Source organism: Ciconia boyciana, chromosome 2 (assembly GCF_034638445.1).
Source record: "Ciconia boyciana chromosome 2, ASM3463844v1, whole genome shotgun sequence".
Taxonomy (NCBI): domain Eukaryota; kingdom Metazoa; phylum Chordata; class Aves; order Ciconiiformes; family Ciconiidae; genus Ciconia; species Ciconia boyciana.
Window position 1 is genome coordinate 36,324,653 of NC_132935.1, and position 17,858 is coordinate 36,342,510.

Consider the following 17,858-nt stretch of genomic DNA (forward strand, 5'->3'; position numbering starts at 1 on the left):
AGCAGCAGGAGAGAAGCTGGATGCCTCAGTAGGCAGAGAAAGCAAGATAGCAATAGCTTTGGATCAGAGTGCATGAACAAAAAAATTTTACAATATCTTACAGACATTTTACTTTTCATTAGGCTAATATTCAAGTAAAGAAGGTGGCCTAGCCAGTTTTGTAAGCACTTTACTTAGCTAGATGAGATAAATTTGGTCTTTCTGCTTTCTTGTTTTGTAGGCCATGGTACGCCACAATCGCATGGAGCTACTCAGTCATCCCGTGTGTAAAGAATATTTGCTTATGAAATGGTAGGTGTATTTTAATGTACATAAAATATAATATTGCCTGTCAGGATGAAGGCTATTGTGCCTGAGAGTTGTTTACTAAGATGTAAATATTTATAGTGTTGACTGAAGCAAATGTCTTTTCCATATAACCTCTCATAAGCATATTTAGAATATGCTGATGTTTATCATATAAACTGTAGCTTAGCATTTAGTAATGATTCTTTGATATTTACAGCAAAGACAACCACTATCTTTGTTTCCACTTTATTGCAAAAATATATAATAGGGTTGCCAAGTAAAAAGAAAAGGAACAGTATTTCAGAATGGCCAATACACTTTTGTCCACATAAAGCTCGATGAACACATTCATCACAAAGGATGTTTTAAGAAATGTTTATTTCCTCATCTTGAAAACATTGTTGGCTGTTACATTTGAATGCGTGCTCTTCTAAATTTGTAAAGTGTTGTAACTTTAACATTCTTACTTTCAAGGATGGCCTATGGGTTTCGAGCACACCTGATGAATTTAGGCATATATTCTCTCGGTCTCATCCCACTGACTCTTCTGGTCACTCACATACAGCCAGGAAGACCTTTGAATGGAACAGAAATCTATGAAGCAAGACCTTTAGAATATGAGGTACTGAGTTCTCTTACTAGTTACAATAGGTTTAAGATTTTTATAGCAAAAGGTATGATTATTTAAATAATTTCTAGAATTATTTATGATTTAGTAACTCTAAGGAATAGAATTTAAGTGTATATTTTTAAACATTCAGCAGCAACTTCTGTAGATAATTTTCAGTTCTCATTTCTTATTTTTAATCTTTTCTGAAGATTTTACATCTGGTACATGGTTACTTCAATTTCTTCCCTGAAGTGAATATTTCTTTGATGTTGAAGAAAAAAGATTAATGTGTATTTAATTATGAAAAGACAGAAAACAGTGGATTCTTTAGCTTTCTATGTCCTTTTAATTTTCAACCAAAATAACTGGATAGTGCACATTTAAAATTTGACATAGAGAGAGTAGTCAATAATAAAGTGCTTTTGGGTATTCAAATATATCTTTCTTTGCCCATATTATGTATTACTTTCCCTTGCAGGCCCAATATTTCTTTACTAGGTTCATAAACTATGAGGCTAAGACAGAACAATTTTTGCCAGTCTGTATATAGGTACCTCATGTACAACAGTAGTGAAAAACATAACATCAGAATTCAGTCATATATGGATGGAAAACTCTGTGAAAGGTTTTTAAGTGTATTGGAAGTTTCCTATAATCCCTGTTAATAAACTTAAAAGAAAAAAATAGAAAAAAATGTGTTGTGCTGAAATGTGAATGATATACCCTCATTTTGGAGTTATGGTATCTCAAAATGAAAAACTTGATTAGGTAGCAAAGTACATATGCATCATAGTGACTTTTGAATATTTGTCTCTCAGTCACAGCTGTGATAGGTGTGGGGCTACTCTAGTAATTTATGAATATTGATCTCGTTCATGATGTGCATTGGATGGAAATGGATGCTTTAGTTGGGGCCATAAGGAGACCAAGCAAGGATGAATGCTGTCTCGGGATAAGCCTGTCCTCTGTGGATACTTTGGGGTTGTTAAGAGACCAAGCTCAAACTTTTTTTCAGAAGCTGGAACTGGAATAGTTAGGACACTATAGTGAACTGAAGAAGTGAGACTTGCCAGGTCCACTGCTACAGGAGAATGAGGCTTTAGAAAAGAAAGACATTGGTGCAACTGGTTGATGTCCTTTTTGTAAGTGTTTCCTTCCTGCAGTGAAAACTAAGCAGTATTCTGTCTTTTAAGAAGGCTGTGTTGTCCCTAAGCTGAACATTGTACTAGACTTCCAGAGAAGGAACTGCAAGTTCTGCTGTTTACTGAGCCTGTGAGTAAAACTCATACATAGTCTTACACTCCTGTGTCCATGTGAAGGGCAGGAGAGTCACAGACCTCTGTCTCCAAGACATGAAGTCATATACTCTGAGAAGAGACACCTGTGTCATTAGCCCTGAAAGGGTAACATACTGGTGTTAATGGAGACAAGTTTTTGTTGTGTGGTGAACTTTTCAGATGATCCATTTCAAATAAGTGATTTTATCACTAGAACCAAGGATTTTGGCAAGAAAAAAAAAGAGGCAAGAAAATATTTTAGTTCTTTTGAGAGAGAAAAGACATAAAACTGAAATAGGGACTCAAAAAGGATATGCTAGTAGAAATATGAAATAAAATAAACTCAAGGGATATAAAAGGTTCATGAGGATATCCTGATATATGGAAAAGCCTGGAGAATCACATGCCCAGCCCAGCCCAGTACGTGCGGGATTCTCAAAGACTCAGAAGCCAGAAGAACTGGAAGAATTCATGCTCCACTAACTAACTCATCTTCCTGGTGGAAGACAGGAGAATGATAGGAGCTGCATACAGCAGACAGAGGAATGACTCAGGCTGATCCAGGTCCTTGAATCGTCAGAGTCTGGGTGGAAGAAACATAGTTGGAAGAGGGAGTCCTGTTCTTCAATGAGGAATTATGCCAGCTGGTGGAGAAGCAGTGCACTGAACAGGAGCCATGAAGGTGCTGCCTGAGAGACTAGAGCAACAGCAGTATATATGAAATGTCATGCACTGGAGGAGACAGTGTCCTAACGACCCAGTAAGGGGAATGAAGTGGGGAATGCCAGCTCTGTAGGGAGCACAGTGTTACAGAACATGGTGCTATACTCTTAACGCAGGTTAAAGAGGGACATCACAATGGGGCAGATGCTGATGTGTATTGCAGTACCACTGAAAAGTGAGTGCCATGAATTTGTGGTCTGCCTATAAGTTAATAAACCCCTCAGGTGGGGAATTAGCTCTACAAGTTGAAAGATGAAATTCACTATTGTTATCTATGCCAACAGAAGGCTTTTCACAACAAAGTTCTCTTTGCCTATACTGGTTGTAAAGGGAGACATCAAAGGGAGCAGCCACATAAAGATGACAGGGCTTCCAATTTGTCCAAAGACTTCTATTGCCATTCTGGATACTGCAATATGATAGTGAAGCTGTGGACAACAGAATTTGTCTTTATGTTCATCCAGTGGCAAAACATACTGAAAATGTGGCATAAATACTGTGATCTCAGTTCCCAAACTCGAATAGTAGTAAGGAAGCTGTACAGCAACTATGTATCATGGGAATGCTCAAACTTTGATACTTGGTTTGAATTACTTAAACACAATATACATGACATGGATTTCACAGTAAATATTAGTAAACCAGAATTTAGATAGTAATAAGTTTATCTGAAGCAAGCTAACAGAGTTTCTTAACTTGGCAATATAATGTATATGTAGTAGGTAGAGCTGAAATAAATGTTCATTTAATAATTTCTAATTTGTTTTGTGCTCTGATTTTTGTTTCAGAACTCATACTTCACAAGGGTGTGTATGTGTTTAGTTTTAATTATGAGTTTACTGGGAATCTGCAAAGAAATATTTCAGCTCATTCAGCAGGTAAATACCTAGAGAAATAACATTAAGCAGACAGTGTGCTTGCATAGCAGTTCATGTGATATTGAAATAAATCTGATTTTTCCCTAATTAAAAGGGAAATACCAATTTATATAAGATTAAAAATGAGAAGAGGATTTAAATAGTGTATTGAATTCAGTCATTTAATGATGCATGACTTGTAAATATGTATCTGTCTCTCTTAAATCCTAGAAATTGAAATATTTGTTGGATTACTCCAATCTACTGGACTGGACAATTTATACTACAAGCATAATTTTTGTGTCTTCTTTATTTATTAATACACCAGCTCATTTGCAGTGGGAATGTGGAGCAATTGCTGTATACCTGTCTTGGATGAACTTCTTGCTTTACCTTCAACGGTAAAAGTTTTTTACATGCTTTACAATAAAATAATTTTAATATTTTCAGATATTTTGTATATCTTAAACCATGACTGATCAAGTGTGGTAGCCCTATTTTTTATTTTTATTTTTCTCAAGCTATACAAGTTTCCAGATGAGGACCATAGGAATTTTTTAACCTAATGAACTGTAAAGTAGTTTTCCCTGTTTTTAATGTAGAGAATCACAGCATGTGTTATGGCAACTGAAGAAATAACAAGATTTATTTTAAAGTTAAGTAAGCAAAGCCACCACATATATCTTTTTAAAAACATGTTTCATTATACTGTATGGACCTTCACTTAAAAAAAAAAGGGATATGAATTACAGGAGGCAAAAGAAAGTCTGTTTTTATAAGTAATACCTGGAAGAAGGTAAATTCTTTTATCATTTTACAGATTAAATGGCACACCTCACTTTTCTACACCATAGTGTCCTGTAAAAGAATTATAATGGATGAAATTATTATATGAGATATGAGATAACTATAACTATGAGATAAATTATTATATGAGATATAAGATATGAGATTATCTTTATGCTACTGCCTCTGCTGGCAAACCTTGTCCTACATGTGTCTGACCTTAGATGACTAATGAATGAGCGTGTCCTCTCTGCTGTGTGCTGTGGGCAAAATGGGAGTTGAACCTAAACAGTAAAAAGTAAATTCATGATTTCCCAACCTTCCTTCTTCTGCTAGATGAAATGCTTCCCTGGCCTGAATATTTTTCATTTGTATAGCAGTAGAACTCTACACATCATTTTTCTAACTCATCCAGGCCATCTCTTCTCAAAGCAACCTGTAGCTCCATTGACTTCAATGGAGTTTTGCCTAATAAATGCCTAATAAATAGAAGATCAGGTTTGCTTTACTTCCAGCTTGATCTTTTCAGCTTTGCAAATAATATTTCAGAGGGAAAATCCTGTAGAGGGATTTTCTCAGTTGCTACTGTTTGTTACATAAAACAGTAATCTCATCCCTGAATCTGGCAAAGGGCAAATTCCCAACTTCAGGTTTGGGGGAAAAACTAGCTTAATCTGCTTTATGACAACTCATGTTCTGAGATCTAGTTTTTGTTTAAGTCAAGAATGGGAGAGGCTTGATGGATGACAGACTGTTGTTGGAAACACAGATGTCTTAAAATTATGCTACTCCCCTTCTCTTCCTGAGCAATGTGTTTCTTTTTGTTTGCTTTTTCCCATACTTTGTAGTGTCATAAAAAGCAAAATCTTTTTAAATCAGGCATGTGGCTGCTAGATGGATCATGGTGCCAGTTGTACTTTGTTCTGGTTGCTAATTTGCTTGGAAAAGCAGCAAAAAATGGGATCATTTCATAATTTTATTATTCCGAGTGCAACAGTTGTACAATATTGTACTGTCTGTGGCTATGGAGAAAGTAAAAGTTTTCCATCAAAAATAATATCTTGAAGAAGTACTGCTCTAGTGCATTAAAATATAAGATTATGTAGTTTAGCTTGCTGTAAATAAGACCACTTGCATTCTTTTGGACGTGAAAGTACGACATGTTCATACCATCTCAGAATGTCTCGAGAGAGGCAAAATGTCTCTTTTCACACATGAAAATCAGGATTACTTATGGCCTTACATAAATAACTATAAGGGACTCTAACTTCAGTATTTAATTTTTAATATCTTTTCTGTTTACTTATTGCCTAGATTTGAAAACTATGGCATTTATGTTGTGATGTTCTGGGAAATTTTGAGGACTTTGATTCGGATTGCTGTCGTTTTCTTTTTCCTGATATTGGCCTTTGGACTGAGTTTCTTTGTCCTTTTGGGTTCACAGGTTAGTTGAATGGCATAATTAATTTTTATCATTATAAATATTATTTTTGACTAAAGAATCTCAAGTGGTTATTTACAAATTTCATCAGTTTGGGGTTTTTTTGGATTTTGGTATTTCTTCTTTTTGCAGCAAACGTATAGCACACCTCTGCTTTCTGTAATGAAGACATTTGCAATGATGCTGGGAGACATTAATTATCATGATGCATTCCTTGATCCACTACTAAGCAATGAATTGCCATACCCATTCCTGAGTTACACAGTTCTCATTATATTTACCTTGCTTATTCCAATCCTTCTTATGAACTTGCTAGTAAGTAAACTACTTATTAATATACAAAAGTGGTTAAGCACAGGCTTATACACAGTTTTAGCATATAGAATTACTTTAGTGCTGATTCATGACATTAATTCATTATTTAACAAATTGATATTTTCAGTAACGTATTAAAAAGTTGCCTTTCCCTGGACTCATTTTCCTTCCAGTTTACTGTTCTGAGTATTTTCCCCCAGTTAACTCTTGCAGGTTATCTTGTATATCTTTAGGTAGTAACTGTGATGGAATTTGAATTGGAGCTGCAATGTATTATTATGAGGTCTTGATAAAGAAAATTGGGGAACAATGTTTTTAAGAAGTACTTTGATAAATGTGTGCCTCCTAGACTAGACATAGTCTTAATGGTTCAACCCCTTGCTGTATCATAACCTAGCACTAACAATATTTTTTTTATAAAAAGCCAAAACCCAGATCTTCATTGCACACAAAACAGCAGTCAACAGTAGCGTTAAAACAAACTAATGAGCCTGACCTGAACAAAAAGAATCAGAAAACCTGGTAATGGTGAGAAAGGGGGAAAATAGTAATATATCTTCAGCCATGTTCCACTGAACATCAATTTTTTTTAGGAAAACAGGTTTTTATACAAGCTGAGCAATAAAAACCAAACAATTTGGGTTTTTCAAGTTATTTATTGCTGCCATGATCCTATTCAATCAAGAGACCAGCAAGTTTTTTAACATAACAGCAGTAATGAAGAATCAAAAAGAAGGGATGTTATTCTTGACAAATCTTTGAATTAGCTCTTCAGTGCCTTACTGGTAGACAGATAGTTGGCATTAAAGCTTACTACATTTCTTGATATGGATTTTCCAAATATGCACAAAAGAGGTATGTTTCCAAATTCAAGTGAAACAAAAAAAAAATAACTTTAGAGTAGTTTTGGATTTAAATGTGAATAAGAAATACAATTGGAATCACAGACCATGCAAAAATAGATAATGAAATCTTTCCTGGTATTTTTAGATTGGTTTGGCTGTTGGGGACATAGCTGAAGTACAAAAATATGCTGCACTCAAAAGGATTGCAATGCAAGTAAGTAGCATACCATAGAAGCACCAACTAGTAGATATCATTGTTAGAATACCATTCAGATAATTAGCTGATTTGTCATCAACATCCCTAACTAACGTCTTAGCATCTCTGTAGAGCAACTTGGTGAACATGGGCATCCTATTCTGAATCTCATTTTCAGTCATGTGAGTCATTGTCAAAGAAATGAATAAGCAAATGCATTTTTAAGGAACTTCTGAACAGTCAGTTCAATGAATTCTGAGTTATTCCAACAACAGAATCTCAAAAAGAGTAAATGCAATGTTTGAAATTGGAGAGTTGCCTTTTAAGGAGAGAACTGATGCAGTGGAAAGAAAGTTAATGTATACAGAAATCAAAAGGACACCAAATTCATTGCAATCTACTGAAGACTCATGCTGATCTGTGTACTGAGGAGACACTATGCAATAAGGAACTTAATGTCACATTTCTAAATGTTTTTAGTTACCTTAAGATGTATAAAGACACCTAACAGAATTTCTGTTGAAATCAGAAGAGTTTAGTAACCTATATGCTTTTGAAAACTATATGCACCTTAGATTTTCAAAGTAGCTTTTGCAAACGTAGTCCTTACAGCTTACATACTGGGGCTAGGGCAATAGCACAAGCTCATAAAATTTTCATTTTAAGAAATGATAAATTTTGCATACAGTTTTCAAAAGCTTTTTTTCCTTGTGAACTGTGTATCAAGCTTGACTTTCACAAGTGGAAATACACACAGTATACACCTGTCAAATAAAGAATAAAGATTACTTCTCAGTAACATGTTCTTAGAAGCTGTCTGTACACATGCTTCCTTGAATTTCTGCTCAAAGTCTGTATTTTGAGAGGAACTGACCATTCATAAAATTGATGCAGGGAGTGGCTTTGCCTATGTTCCCTGCCGGCTCTGCTTTTTCTAAAAAGTTTCAGAGCCTACCTAGTTACTGAGCATAAAGAAGACAGGTGTGCGCAGACAGAATACCCAAGAAAGAACAGCTCAGAAATAACTTCTGGTAGTCACATAACTTTAAATTGTGTGGTGTACTTGCTTAGTTCAAGCGTATTTGAAGAACTCTCTTTTAGAGTAACATTTCCTCCCAAGAGATATTTCTTTTGCTAGAGATACAAATGACTAAAGCAGAGGTATAAGGGCATTTCGGGTAGCAGTATTTCTTTGGTATTTCTTTGCCAACAGAATGCTCAGGAAGGATGGTGTCTTGCAACTTCAGACAGTACTACAAAATCTTTATTAAGCATGTAACTTTCTGTATGTTTGACAGGATTATGGATGTCTGCAGTAGGCTTATACTGTACATCCTGTTCTTTTAGGTACATATGTTCAGTATTTCTGTAGCAATTTGAGAACAACTGGAAAAGGTAGCATCCCCTGAAAAGGCACTCATATATAACATACTTGTTTCTACCCAAGGGAAAACTCATTTTCTCACAGGCATTCCACTGGCATCTTGATCTCTACTGATTCTGTCATAATCTAGTAAAAGGATATAGCACAATTAAAGAGAGAAGGATCACTCTCCCATTATTATTTGGTCTTAAAACCCATGGCTATGATAGGTATTCTGTCTTTTGAACATTTCTGCCGTATAATTCTATACTGCAACCCACAGTGTACTAAGGAGCTATGTAAGCCATTACAGAAGAGCTAACTCAGTTTTGGAACCATTTTAGTTATAAGAGTGCACATCTATGTGGAATAATTAATTCTGCCAAGATACTCAATAGTGCTATGACTAGATGGTTTTAGTGTCTGGGCTGGACTATTCAAATATTATACCATTGTTTGCAGCATAGATATCCTCTGAGACTTGACATCTAGTAATAGTGATCTGAGTATAATGACATAATGGTTATTTTCACATGATAATGTGTCTTTATCTTAAGAGAATATATCTTATTCTAAATGCAAAACTACGTTTAGGTTAATCTTCACACCAATTTAGAGAAGAAGCTACCATTTTGGTTCTTAAGTCGGGTGGACCAGGAATCAATCACTGTATATCCCAACAGGCCGAGATACTGTGGATTTATGGTAAGATGGTGAATCTTAGACTAAAGAATCTTAGACTAAAATGTGATATGACTGACTTACTTTGTACACAGATTGTTAAGAATGTTGCATTAATAAGACTCAATCATTAATTAACATCAGTGGAATTGTGATTAGGCCTTGACTCTGTTCAGTGAAAATGATAAATCAGTTTGAGTATAGCCTAACTTATTCAGATATAATTAGTGTCTGAATTCTCAGTGGTCTGTGACTTTACTAAGTGAGACAAGCTACAAAGTTATTCAGACAGAAAACAGAATTACTCCCCTTCGGCATTTCTTCTTTTATTTGTTTTCATTTCAGCTGTTGTTGGTAGGCTGAATTTTCTGATTAAACAAATTTTGCAAAACAGATGTTTAATATACAAAAAATAACTTCATAACAGAAACTCTTTTCAACTTTAACACTGTGTGGAGACTGTTACCATTCACTTATTTGGGATTTTTAATCTATTGTCAGACTATAATATCTGATTCCATGGTTCCATGTTTTGTTTAGAGCGTGTTCCAGTATTGCTTTGGGTGTGAGGACTCTACCACAGATGCACAGAGCACTGATACAACATTAGAACTGGAAGTTCTGAAGCAGAAATACAGGTATTCGTTGTGTTATTTTACTGCTGTAAAAATAAATAGAACCAATATTACAAATATACTCCTGTTTTAAAAAGTGTTCTAAAGCTCTGTACTGTACCTAAAAAGTAAAATTCAATGTATCTAGTGTCCTTAAGTAAGCTCCCTCACTATGGTAACTTAGTATGTTATATGCTTTAGTGTATTTACCTTCAAAATACTTGTGTGGTAGAAAAATATTTTTATCCCATGGCAGAGAAAGAGAACAGGTTTGTTTGCTTATTAAAGTAAACTGAAATAATAGGGAAAATGCATTTTCATTTCATAGAATCATAGAATCGTTTAGGTTGGAAAAGACCTTTAAGATCATCAAGTCCAACTGTTAACCTGGTACTGCCAAGTCCACCACTAAACCATGTCCCTAAGCGCCACATCTACACGTCTTTTAAATATGTCCAGGGACGGTGACTCAACCACTTCCCTAGGCAGCCTCTTCCAATGCTTGACAACCCTTTCGGTGAAGAAATTTTTCCTAATATCCAATCTAAACCTCCCCTGGTGCAACTTAAGGCCATTTCCTCTTGTCCTATCGTTTGTTACTTGGGAGAAGAGACCGACGCCCACCTCTCCACAACCTCCTTTCAGGTAGTTGTAGAGCGTGATAAGGTCTCCCTTGAGCCTCCTTTTCTGCAGACTAAATAACCCCAGTTCCCTCAGCCGCTCCTCATAAGACTTGTGCTCTAGATCCTTCACCAGCTTCATTGCCCTTCTTTGGACACGCTCCAGCACCTCAATATCTGTCTTGTAGTGAGAGACCCAAAACTGAACACAGTATTCGAGGTGCGGCCTCACCAGTGCCGAGTACAGGGGGACAATCACTTCCCTAGTCCTGCTGGCCACACTGTTTCTGATACAAGCCAGGATGCTATTAGCCTTCTTGGCCACCTGGGCACACTGCTGGCTCATATTCAGCCAGCTGTCGACCAACACCCCCAGGTCCTTTTCTGCCTGGCAGCTTTCCAGCCACTCTTCCCCAAGCCTGTAGCATTGCATGGGGTTGTTGTGACCCAAGTGCAGGACCTGGCACTTGGCCTTGTTGAACCTCATACAATTGGCCACGGCCCATCGATCCAGCCTGTCCACATCCCTCTGTAGAGCCTTCGTACCCTCAGGCAGATCAACTCCCCCATCCAGCTTGGTGCCGTCTGCAAACTTACTGAGGGTGCACTCAATCCCCTCATCCAGATCACTTATAAACATATTAAATAGAACTGGTCCCCAATACTGAGCCCTGGGGAACACCACTTGTGACCAGCTGCCAACTGGATTTAACTCTATTCAGAATTAGAGGTTTGTGTATGGAGGTTTTCAAGGGTTATTTTAAACTCACAATTGATGTAATTCCAATTGGTTTGCAAATATACACAATCTGTAACTGACTTTCCACTGGTCTGATGATAAATCTGCTTCAGATTGTTTCCCCAAAAATGGATTGGTGTCCTGGTTCTCCTTTGAACAAATCGTCTGCTTCCCACAGCTTTCGAAGGAATTCTCTGTACTTACTTTTCTTACTCATCTTACCAATATATCTGCAAGAATGGTTTCAGAAAAGCCTTCTGTGAATGTACAGCTAGGAAAATCTATTCTTTCTCACTCTTTCTCACCCTGCCTCACTCTTCCCTGCTCCTTTTCTCTCTCTGTTTTTTTCCTTTCGCCCTTTTTTTTAAAAAAAAATCTACTAAATTTTTGTCTCCCTGCACAGATTCTGATTAACTATTTTGTTGCATGAAGGACTCAGCAAGAATTGAAGGGGTGAGAACACACCCTACAGATGTAGGCAAGCCATGGAATTTAACAAGTCTTTCTTCAAATCCATACTGCATAGAACATACTCTTTTTTTTTTTCCCTACAGAGAGGAAAGAAAACGATCATTTTATAAAATTATAAAATGATTTGGAATAGAATAACTTGTGGCCATTTCACTATGGAAAGTTTTATTTATTGCACCGAAAATATTGACTGAAAACTTTGTTTTACTATGTTGCCAATATGTTTTTATTGTCAGAGTTCAAAACAGAGTTCAGTTAATACTGAAGCTAGTGGCGATCAGTGTATGTGGTTTTGGTTTTTGATTTGGGGTGGGGTTTTTTTGGCTTTGTATTAATGTTAGCTAATTGCTGCACTGTTTTGAGGAAAAAAAAGGCAACTACATCTAAAAAAGCCCCAAACTGTTCTTCACAGAGAACCTTTTCAGTCACAGTGTATATTTCATGCTGTAATTTTGTGAGTTTAGACATTCTGAAAAATAGGTTTTCAAAAAGCCTGTTTGGTAGTTTTATGAAGACAGTTTCTAGACACATTTCCCATTTCTTTCATTGTTTCTTAAAAGATAACAGATAGTATGTTCTGTATGCATGATGCTAACGGATGTTAACTCTTCATTTGTATCAATTGCACTTTGGAAAGCACTTTGAATGAGATCACTCAGTAAGTGCCTCATCAGTATCTCTCATATGCTGTTAAAGTAGTTGCGAAGTTCACTAAATGTTTGTGGATGCTTAATTGCCATTGCAAATCTGGCCCTTTTTTCTTGCCAGACTACTTCAGTCAATAGGAAAAACTTTTGATAGAACTGTTCAGAATTTTATTTTGAGAGTGAAGTTGCTCTTATCTTAAGTACATAGTAGTTACTTTTCTCAAGAACCACGAATTTGTTCCTTAATCTATTTCCTGAAACCTGGAGAAGTACCACAGCTTGAAAAATTAAATGTACTCCAGATAATATTCTTTGTTAGCAGACGGGTGAAGTTGAGGACTGTCAGGTCTTTTACATCTGTAGTTTTAATGACTAAAATGTCCTTTGAAACCAAATGACAAAGCCTGCTGTATGCATATTTTTTTCTTTTTTGGTTTTTTTTAGGCTCAAAGATATATCAACACTGTTGGAAAAGCAACATGACCTCATTAAATTGATTATCCAAAAAATGGAGATAGTGTCAGAGGCTGAGGATGAAGACAGCAATGATTTATTTCAGCACAAGTTTAGGAAAAGGCAGTTAGAGCACAAGAATAGTAAATGGGATACAGTGTTAAAAGCTGTTAAAACAAATATGCCTAACCCAAGCACAGAAAAGAACAATAGCTTCTTCTAGACATGGCTATGATATCATGTTGTATTATTGTTTTGTTTTACTTCAGGGTCACTTCTTTTATTGTCTGTGCATAAATGTTAATGTGATACATCATGTATTCAAGTATAAAAAAAGGCCAGATCCAAAAAAAGGATGCAGGTGCTCAAAACAATATTTAAGGAGACTGAAGATGTCTACATCCAAAACTGTGATCCTAAAAGTGGCTGGCTAATCAGGAAAGTGCCTAACTCACCAGATGCCAGCCTTGCTGTCCTGACAGTTCCCAAGGCTTCTGTCTGGATCTGTTCCTGGATTTGGCCCTAATACTGTTAGGTCTGTACTTAATTACATTATTTTCTGTTACAAAAATTTTTAGAATTTCTGAATTTTTAGAAATTCAAACTCTAATAATTTAGTATTCAGATGTTTTGAGAGAGCCAATGAGCTTTATGTAGCTTAAAGAAAAAGTAAGAAACTAACCTGACGGATTGCGTTGGAAGTTTTGCTGAGTAAGGACTGCAGGATCAGGCCTGAAAGGTAAGAAATAAAAAGATCACGAATATGTAATGTAAGGGAAGGACTGTTTTATTTTGTAGATAACTATATGCAATTCTCAGAGGGATCATTTGTACTAGCATGCATATAGCAACGATAGAATAACATGTTAAATATTAGTCATTTACGACTTGCTGTCCTTACACTGCTAGTGTGATTTTGGCCTTCCTGATAACCTAAAAACTGACCTTGCTACTTTAATCTGCATTTTGGTTTTATTATTTATTTACTGGATATTCAGTGCATTATGTAATATACAGTAATATATCAAATGTGGAAATAAACATGAATTAAACTGTGTTTAAGTACCTGAGTATATTTGTTTCAAAAACAGTGCTAATAAACTAATTATGACTATATGTGGTTGTAACGCTCTGTGGTCTGCTTTTGAATTCAGACATTTTCTTTAAGAACTTAATATAAGTTCATTTTTCATATAAAGAACAATCATTATTCCTGTTTATTTAAAAGCTAGCCACTAGAAGGTAACTTACATTGTACAGAACTTGTCCAATCTTCAGAAAACACAGGAAGATGCACTGTAAATTGGTGAGACTTATGCCTTAAAATTGCCAGGGATGACACGCTGTTCAGTAGAGAAGATGCTTTCTCACCCAACTGCTTTATCCCAGCTTTGAGACTTTAAATCCTTGCCTGGTAAACTAGAGAAAGGAGGAGGTTATCACTGGTTTTGCCTATTCTACTACACTTACTAAGATGAACAGTTGCTTAATATCAAATGGTGGATGGCATCTGTAGAGATTCAGGAAGCATCAGGAGTTTTTGTCTTCACTAGCAAGATTCATTGATACCTTTGAATCCTGTGGCATAAATCCATGCCAGTTGTAACTGAAGATGTTTGCTGTTAAAACTGAAGTTCTGTTCTGGGTTTGCCTTCCAGAATCTGCATAGACATTTTGTGTTTAAGTGTGATTGTAATGGTTTAGTTAAGTAATAGTTTGAGGCAGAAAATAAGCACTTGACTACTCCATTCACACAGCAAACTGGGGGCTTTGGCATACGCGTTGCTGTGTGACTGTGTCCACAAATGTACTCCTGGGTGCCCCAGAGGCCCCATCCTTAAGTCTGCCTCTGGATCACGTTTCTAACTGTGCTGTTGAAATCTGGTGTGTACCATTACTCTCACATACCCAGGTGGAAAGAAATGCGGTGCATAGATAGTGGAGCATAATAGTGTCTCCAGTTTTGTCTTGACAAGTCTTGTCTTGACAAGATGAGGAACGTGTGCTGCAAAGCACGCTGCACCTGCCCTGCAGGCTGCAGGAGGAGCAGCTGTGGGTTTTGCTTCAGGACCAAGTCTGGTGTGACACAGTAAAACAGGGAGAGAGAACCAGTAAGTAGAGTCAGAATCAAGGAAGTAAAATTGAAGGTAACTCTAGTCATTGAAGTTGCATTGTGGCCTCTAAACTCAAATCTATTCCTAGGAATAAGCTGTTTGGGTTTTCTGAGCTACTGTGCATTTGCAGCTCCCTCTGTCAGTGGAAACAGGAATTTCCAGGTTCTCAGGATAAGGCCAAACTTGAAAAATGTAAATTTTTAATTCTTAAAACCAGAAAAGCAATTTTAAGTTCCTGACGATCTGTATCATTAACACTAGATGGCAGTGAGTGATAACATTTTTGAATAAGTAAACTGGGCCTAAATGCATAGTTTTAAGTGAAGAGGAACAGCAGTATGGTTACAGCAAAAGCAAAGTAGTCAGCATTTATAGTTTTAAAGTTTAAGCCTTTCAAGCCTCTTTAAACAGAACTCTGAGACGCTTATACACAGCAGCCTCTCAGGACAGGGATTTAATCTTTTCTGAGCTTTTAACTTACAATTTGAGAAATGTTTTCCTCCCCCCCCCACCCCCCGACTTTGCTTCTTTCACTCATTTAGCAGCTGTCATTATGGTGGAAAATATGGATAACCATATCCACCCTTCCCACACACCCCCCCCCAAAGCTGGCCCTAACCCCATTGCATAGTTTGCCTGCATAGAGGACCATTTGATGGTGGGTGTTAAGAAATTTCCAGATCGCTAAGTGGTTTTGTTTTATTTTATTTTCTGTGACTTAGCTGTAGCAGGTTCACAGCCTGTTAAAATTCTCAGCAACAGCTCTTCCACAACCCAGAGTGACTAGACAGCTTGGACATCCAATGGGGATCTAAAGCCAGTATTGGCACATTATTAGGAAGCCAATGCACGTCATGGCATACAGAAGTGATTTTGGTAATGCAAACTCTTCTGACAAACTCCATGGTGTGTCATAATAACATTTATAAAGGTAAACACATCCATACAATTAACTAAATTACTCGCACTTTTATAATGTAAAAGCTGTTATTAAAGTTGATCTGTAACATTTTCAACTCTCTGGATTTAAGGAAAAATTACCAAATATACATTATTTATGGACTAGTTTGCACACAAATAGGTAGTTGAATAGATATTAAGATCTATGATACATTGTTTTAGGTGGTTGCTCCTGGCTGCTCCTGTTTTAGGTGGTATGCATTCTCAGGCTACCAAGGCCATCAGGATAGATTGGCAGAGAAATGGTCATTTCCATTGTGGTGACAATAGGACTGTATAAACCAAGGGTGGTAGAAAAATTTATGGTGGTTGGGATATGGAGAGTGCCTGCAGAGCAGGACTCTCTTGGTCCTACACAGAACCAAAATTGGCCAATTCCTGGAAGAAAACATGGAGTTTTAAAAAAGATGTTTCCTGCAGTTTAAGGTAAAGATGCAGGGTTAGAGCCTGGCTTTTAAGCTACATGAAGGAGCAGTTCTCAGCAGATGTAGAAATAACAGTGGATAGAAAACAGTTAAACCACCTGTATGCCAATTAATATGCAAACAAAAAACAATTTTGATCAACAGCTTTTATATGGAAAGACAGATAGAAGGTATTTTATAATTAGCTAATATTGCAGCATTGAATTAGTTGACTTTCTATGGAAATCATCAGACTATGATTATTTAATTGCCATGTGATAGAAATGTATAACAGAGTCTAAGTATTAAAAGTATAGAGCTTAAGAAACTTAATATATGTAGTATCAATTGGAATACAAATCACAGTTGTGTTTGAAAATAATTATGTAGACTGAGGTGAAGATACTGGGCCATTTCAGCAATTTCTAGAAGCAATCCTGTTAGATATGTCCACATATACTCACTGAAAGTGTCGTCATGTGAATTTTTAACACACATAGGAATTAACATGGATAAATCCAACTGAAATTGATTCTTTGGCTGTGAATATAGCATCTGCAAACTGTGATGGGTGTATATCTGTATTCAATCTTCATCACTCACTTCCCTTTAATCTGTGTGGAAATACCACCTGCTCTTCATTGAGGGTACGGACAGTTCTGTAGGCATATGTGGACATCATTTCTCTCCTGCAGGATTGTGTATCAAGTATTTCTGATGGTGAGGGTAAATACTCCAGCTCATCTCCTGCTGCTCAGCAGCTCTGGCAATGTTTTCTCCTCAAAGTGAAGAGTGGGTCAGGCAATGGCACCATCTCCTTCCACCAAACCAGGGCATCCCCAGGAGTTCTTGCCAGGAGGGTTGATTTGTGCCTCGCCTGTGTGACACACAGGAAGGTCACAATCTGGGACAAGAAATGCCATTACTGTCTGATTTGGCAGTCTGAAACAAGTTGGCAGTCCTTTGCTGAAACCAAATGTCCAGAGTCCTGGCTTTCTAGTGAATGCACTGGACTCTTGCTGAGGAGGACTGACTAGCAAAATACTTTGCCCAAGTGAATTAAAATCAGCTAGAGCAATAAAATGTTTCCGTACAAGAAAACCTGAAGTGCCGGAATGTGAAGTGGCCTAGAGTGAGACTATTTTAGGGCTGGAAAACCCAGCAGGTAGGAAATAACCTGCTTCAAGCTGTCTAGTGTGCATATTTGTGTCCTTTATATGATCTTACGCTACTGAAACAAAGACAGAGCCACTCTATAAGTAAACCATCATCTTTTAACTCTCATTTTGTCTCCAAAGAAATAGCCTTGCATTCTCCTTACTGTATTGTATAATAACATTTTCTTACCTGTAACATACCGTAGATGTGGCTTTCTAAAAAGTTTCACAGCAAAATGTCATCCCTTCAGATCTCGAGACAGTACCTGCTATGTGAAAAATTGGATTATAGAGGAT

The 17,858-nt window shown here is 36.7% G+C and overlaps 1 protein-coding gene across 5 annotated transcripts in view; it reads left to right on the forward strand.

Annotated features, from left to right (window-relative positions):
- TRPA1 (transient receptor potential cation channel subfamily A member 1) overlaps positions 1-13,936 on the forward strand; it is a 45,353-nt gene extending 31,417 nt beyond the window's left edge. Inside the window, exons 18-27 of one of the 5 annotated variants that reach the window (XM_072851229.1) lie at positions 221-291; positions 763-910; positions 3,687-3,776; positions 3,987-4,156; positions 5,856-5,985; positions 6,115-6,297; positions 7,288-7,356; positions 9,296-9,406; positions 9,923-10,020; positions 12,918-13,936. In XM_072851229.1, the coding sequence (XP_072707330.1) occupies positions 221-291; positions 763-910; positions 3,687-3,776; positions 3,987-4,156; positions 5,856-5,985; positions 6,115-6,297; positions 7,288-7,356; positions 9,296-9,406; positions 9,923-10,020; positions 12,918-13,149 (1,302 nt within the window). In that variant the 3' untranslated portion in view covers positions 13,150-13,936. Of the gene's footprint in view, positions 1-220; positions 292-762; positions 911-3,686; positions 3,777-3,986; positions 4,157-5,855; positions 5,986-6,114; positions 6,298-7,287; positions 7,357-9,295; positions 9,407-9,922; positions 10,021-12,917 lie in introns of those variants that run through there. The other 4 variants (XM_072851231.1, XM_072851232.1, XM_072851230.1 and 1 more) reach the window with 4 other exon arrangements.
- The last annotated feature ends 3,922 nt before the right edge of the window (positions 13,937-17,858 follow it).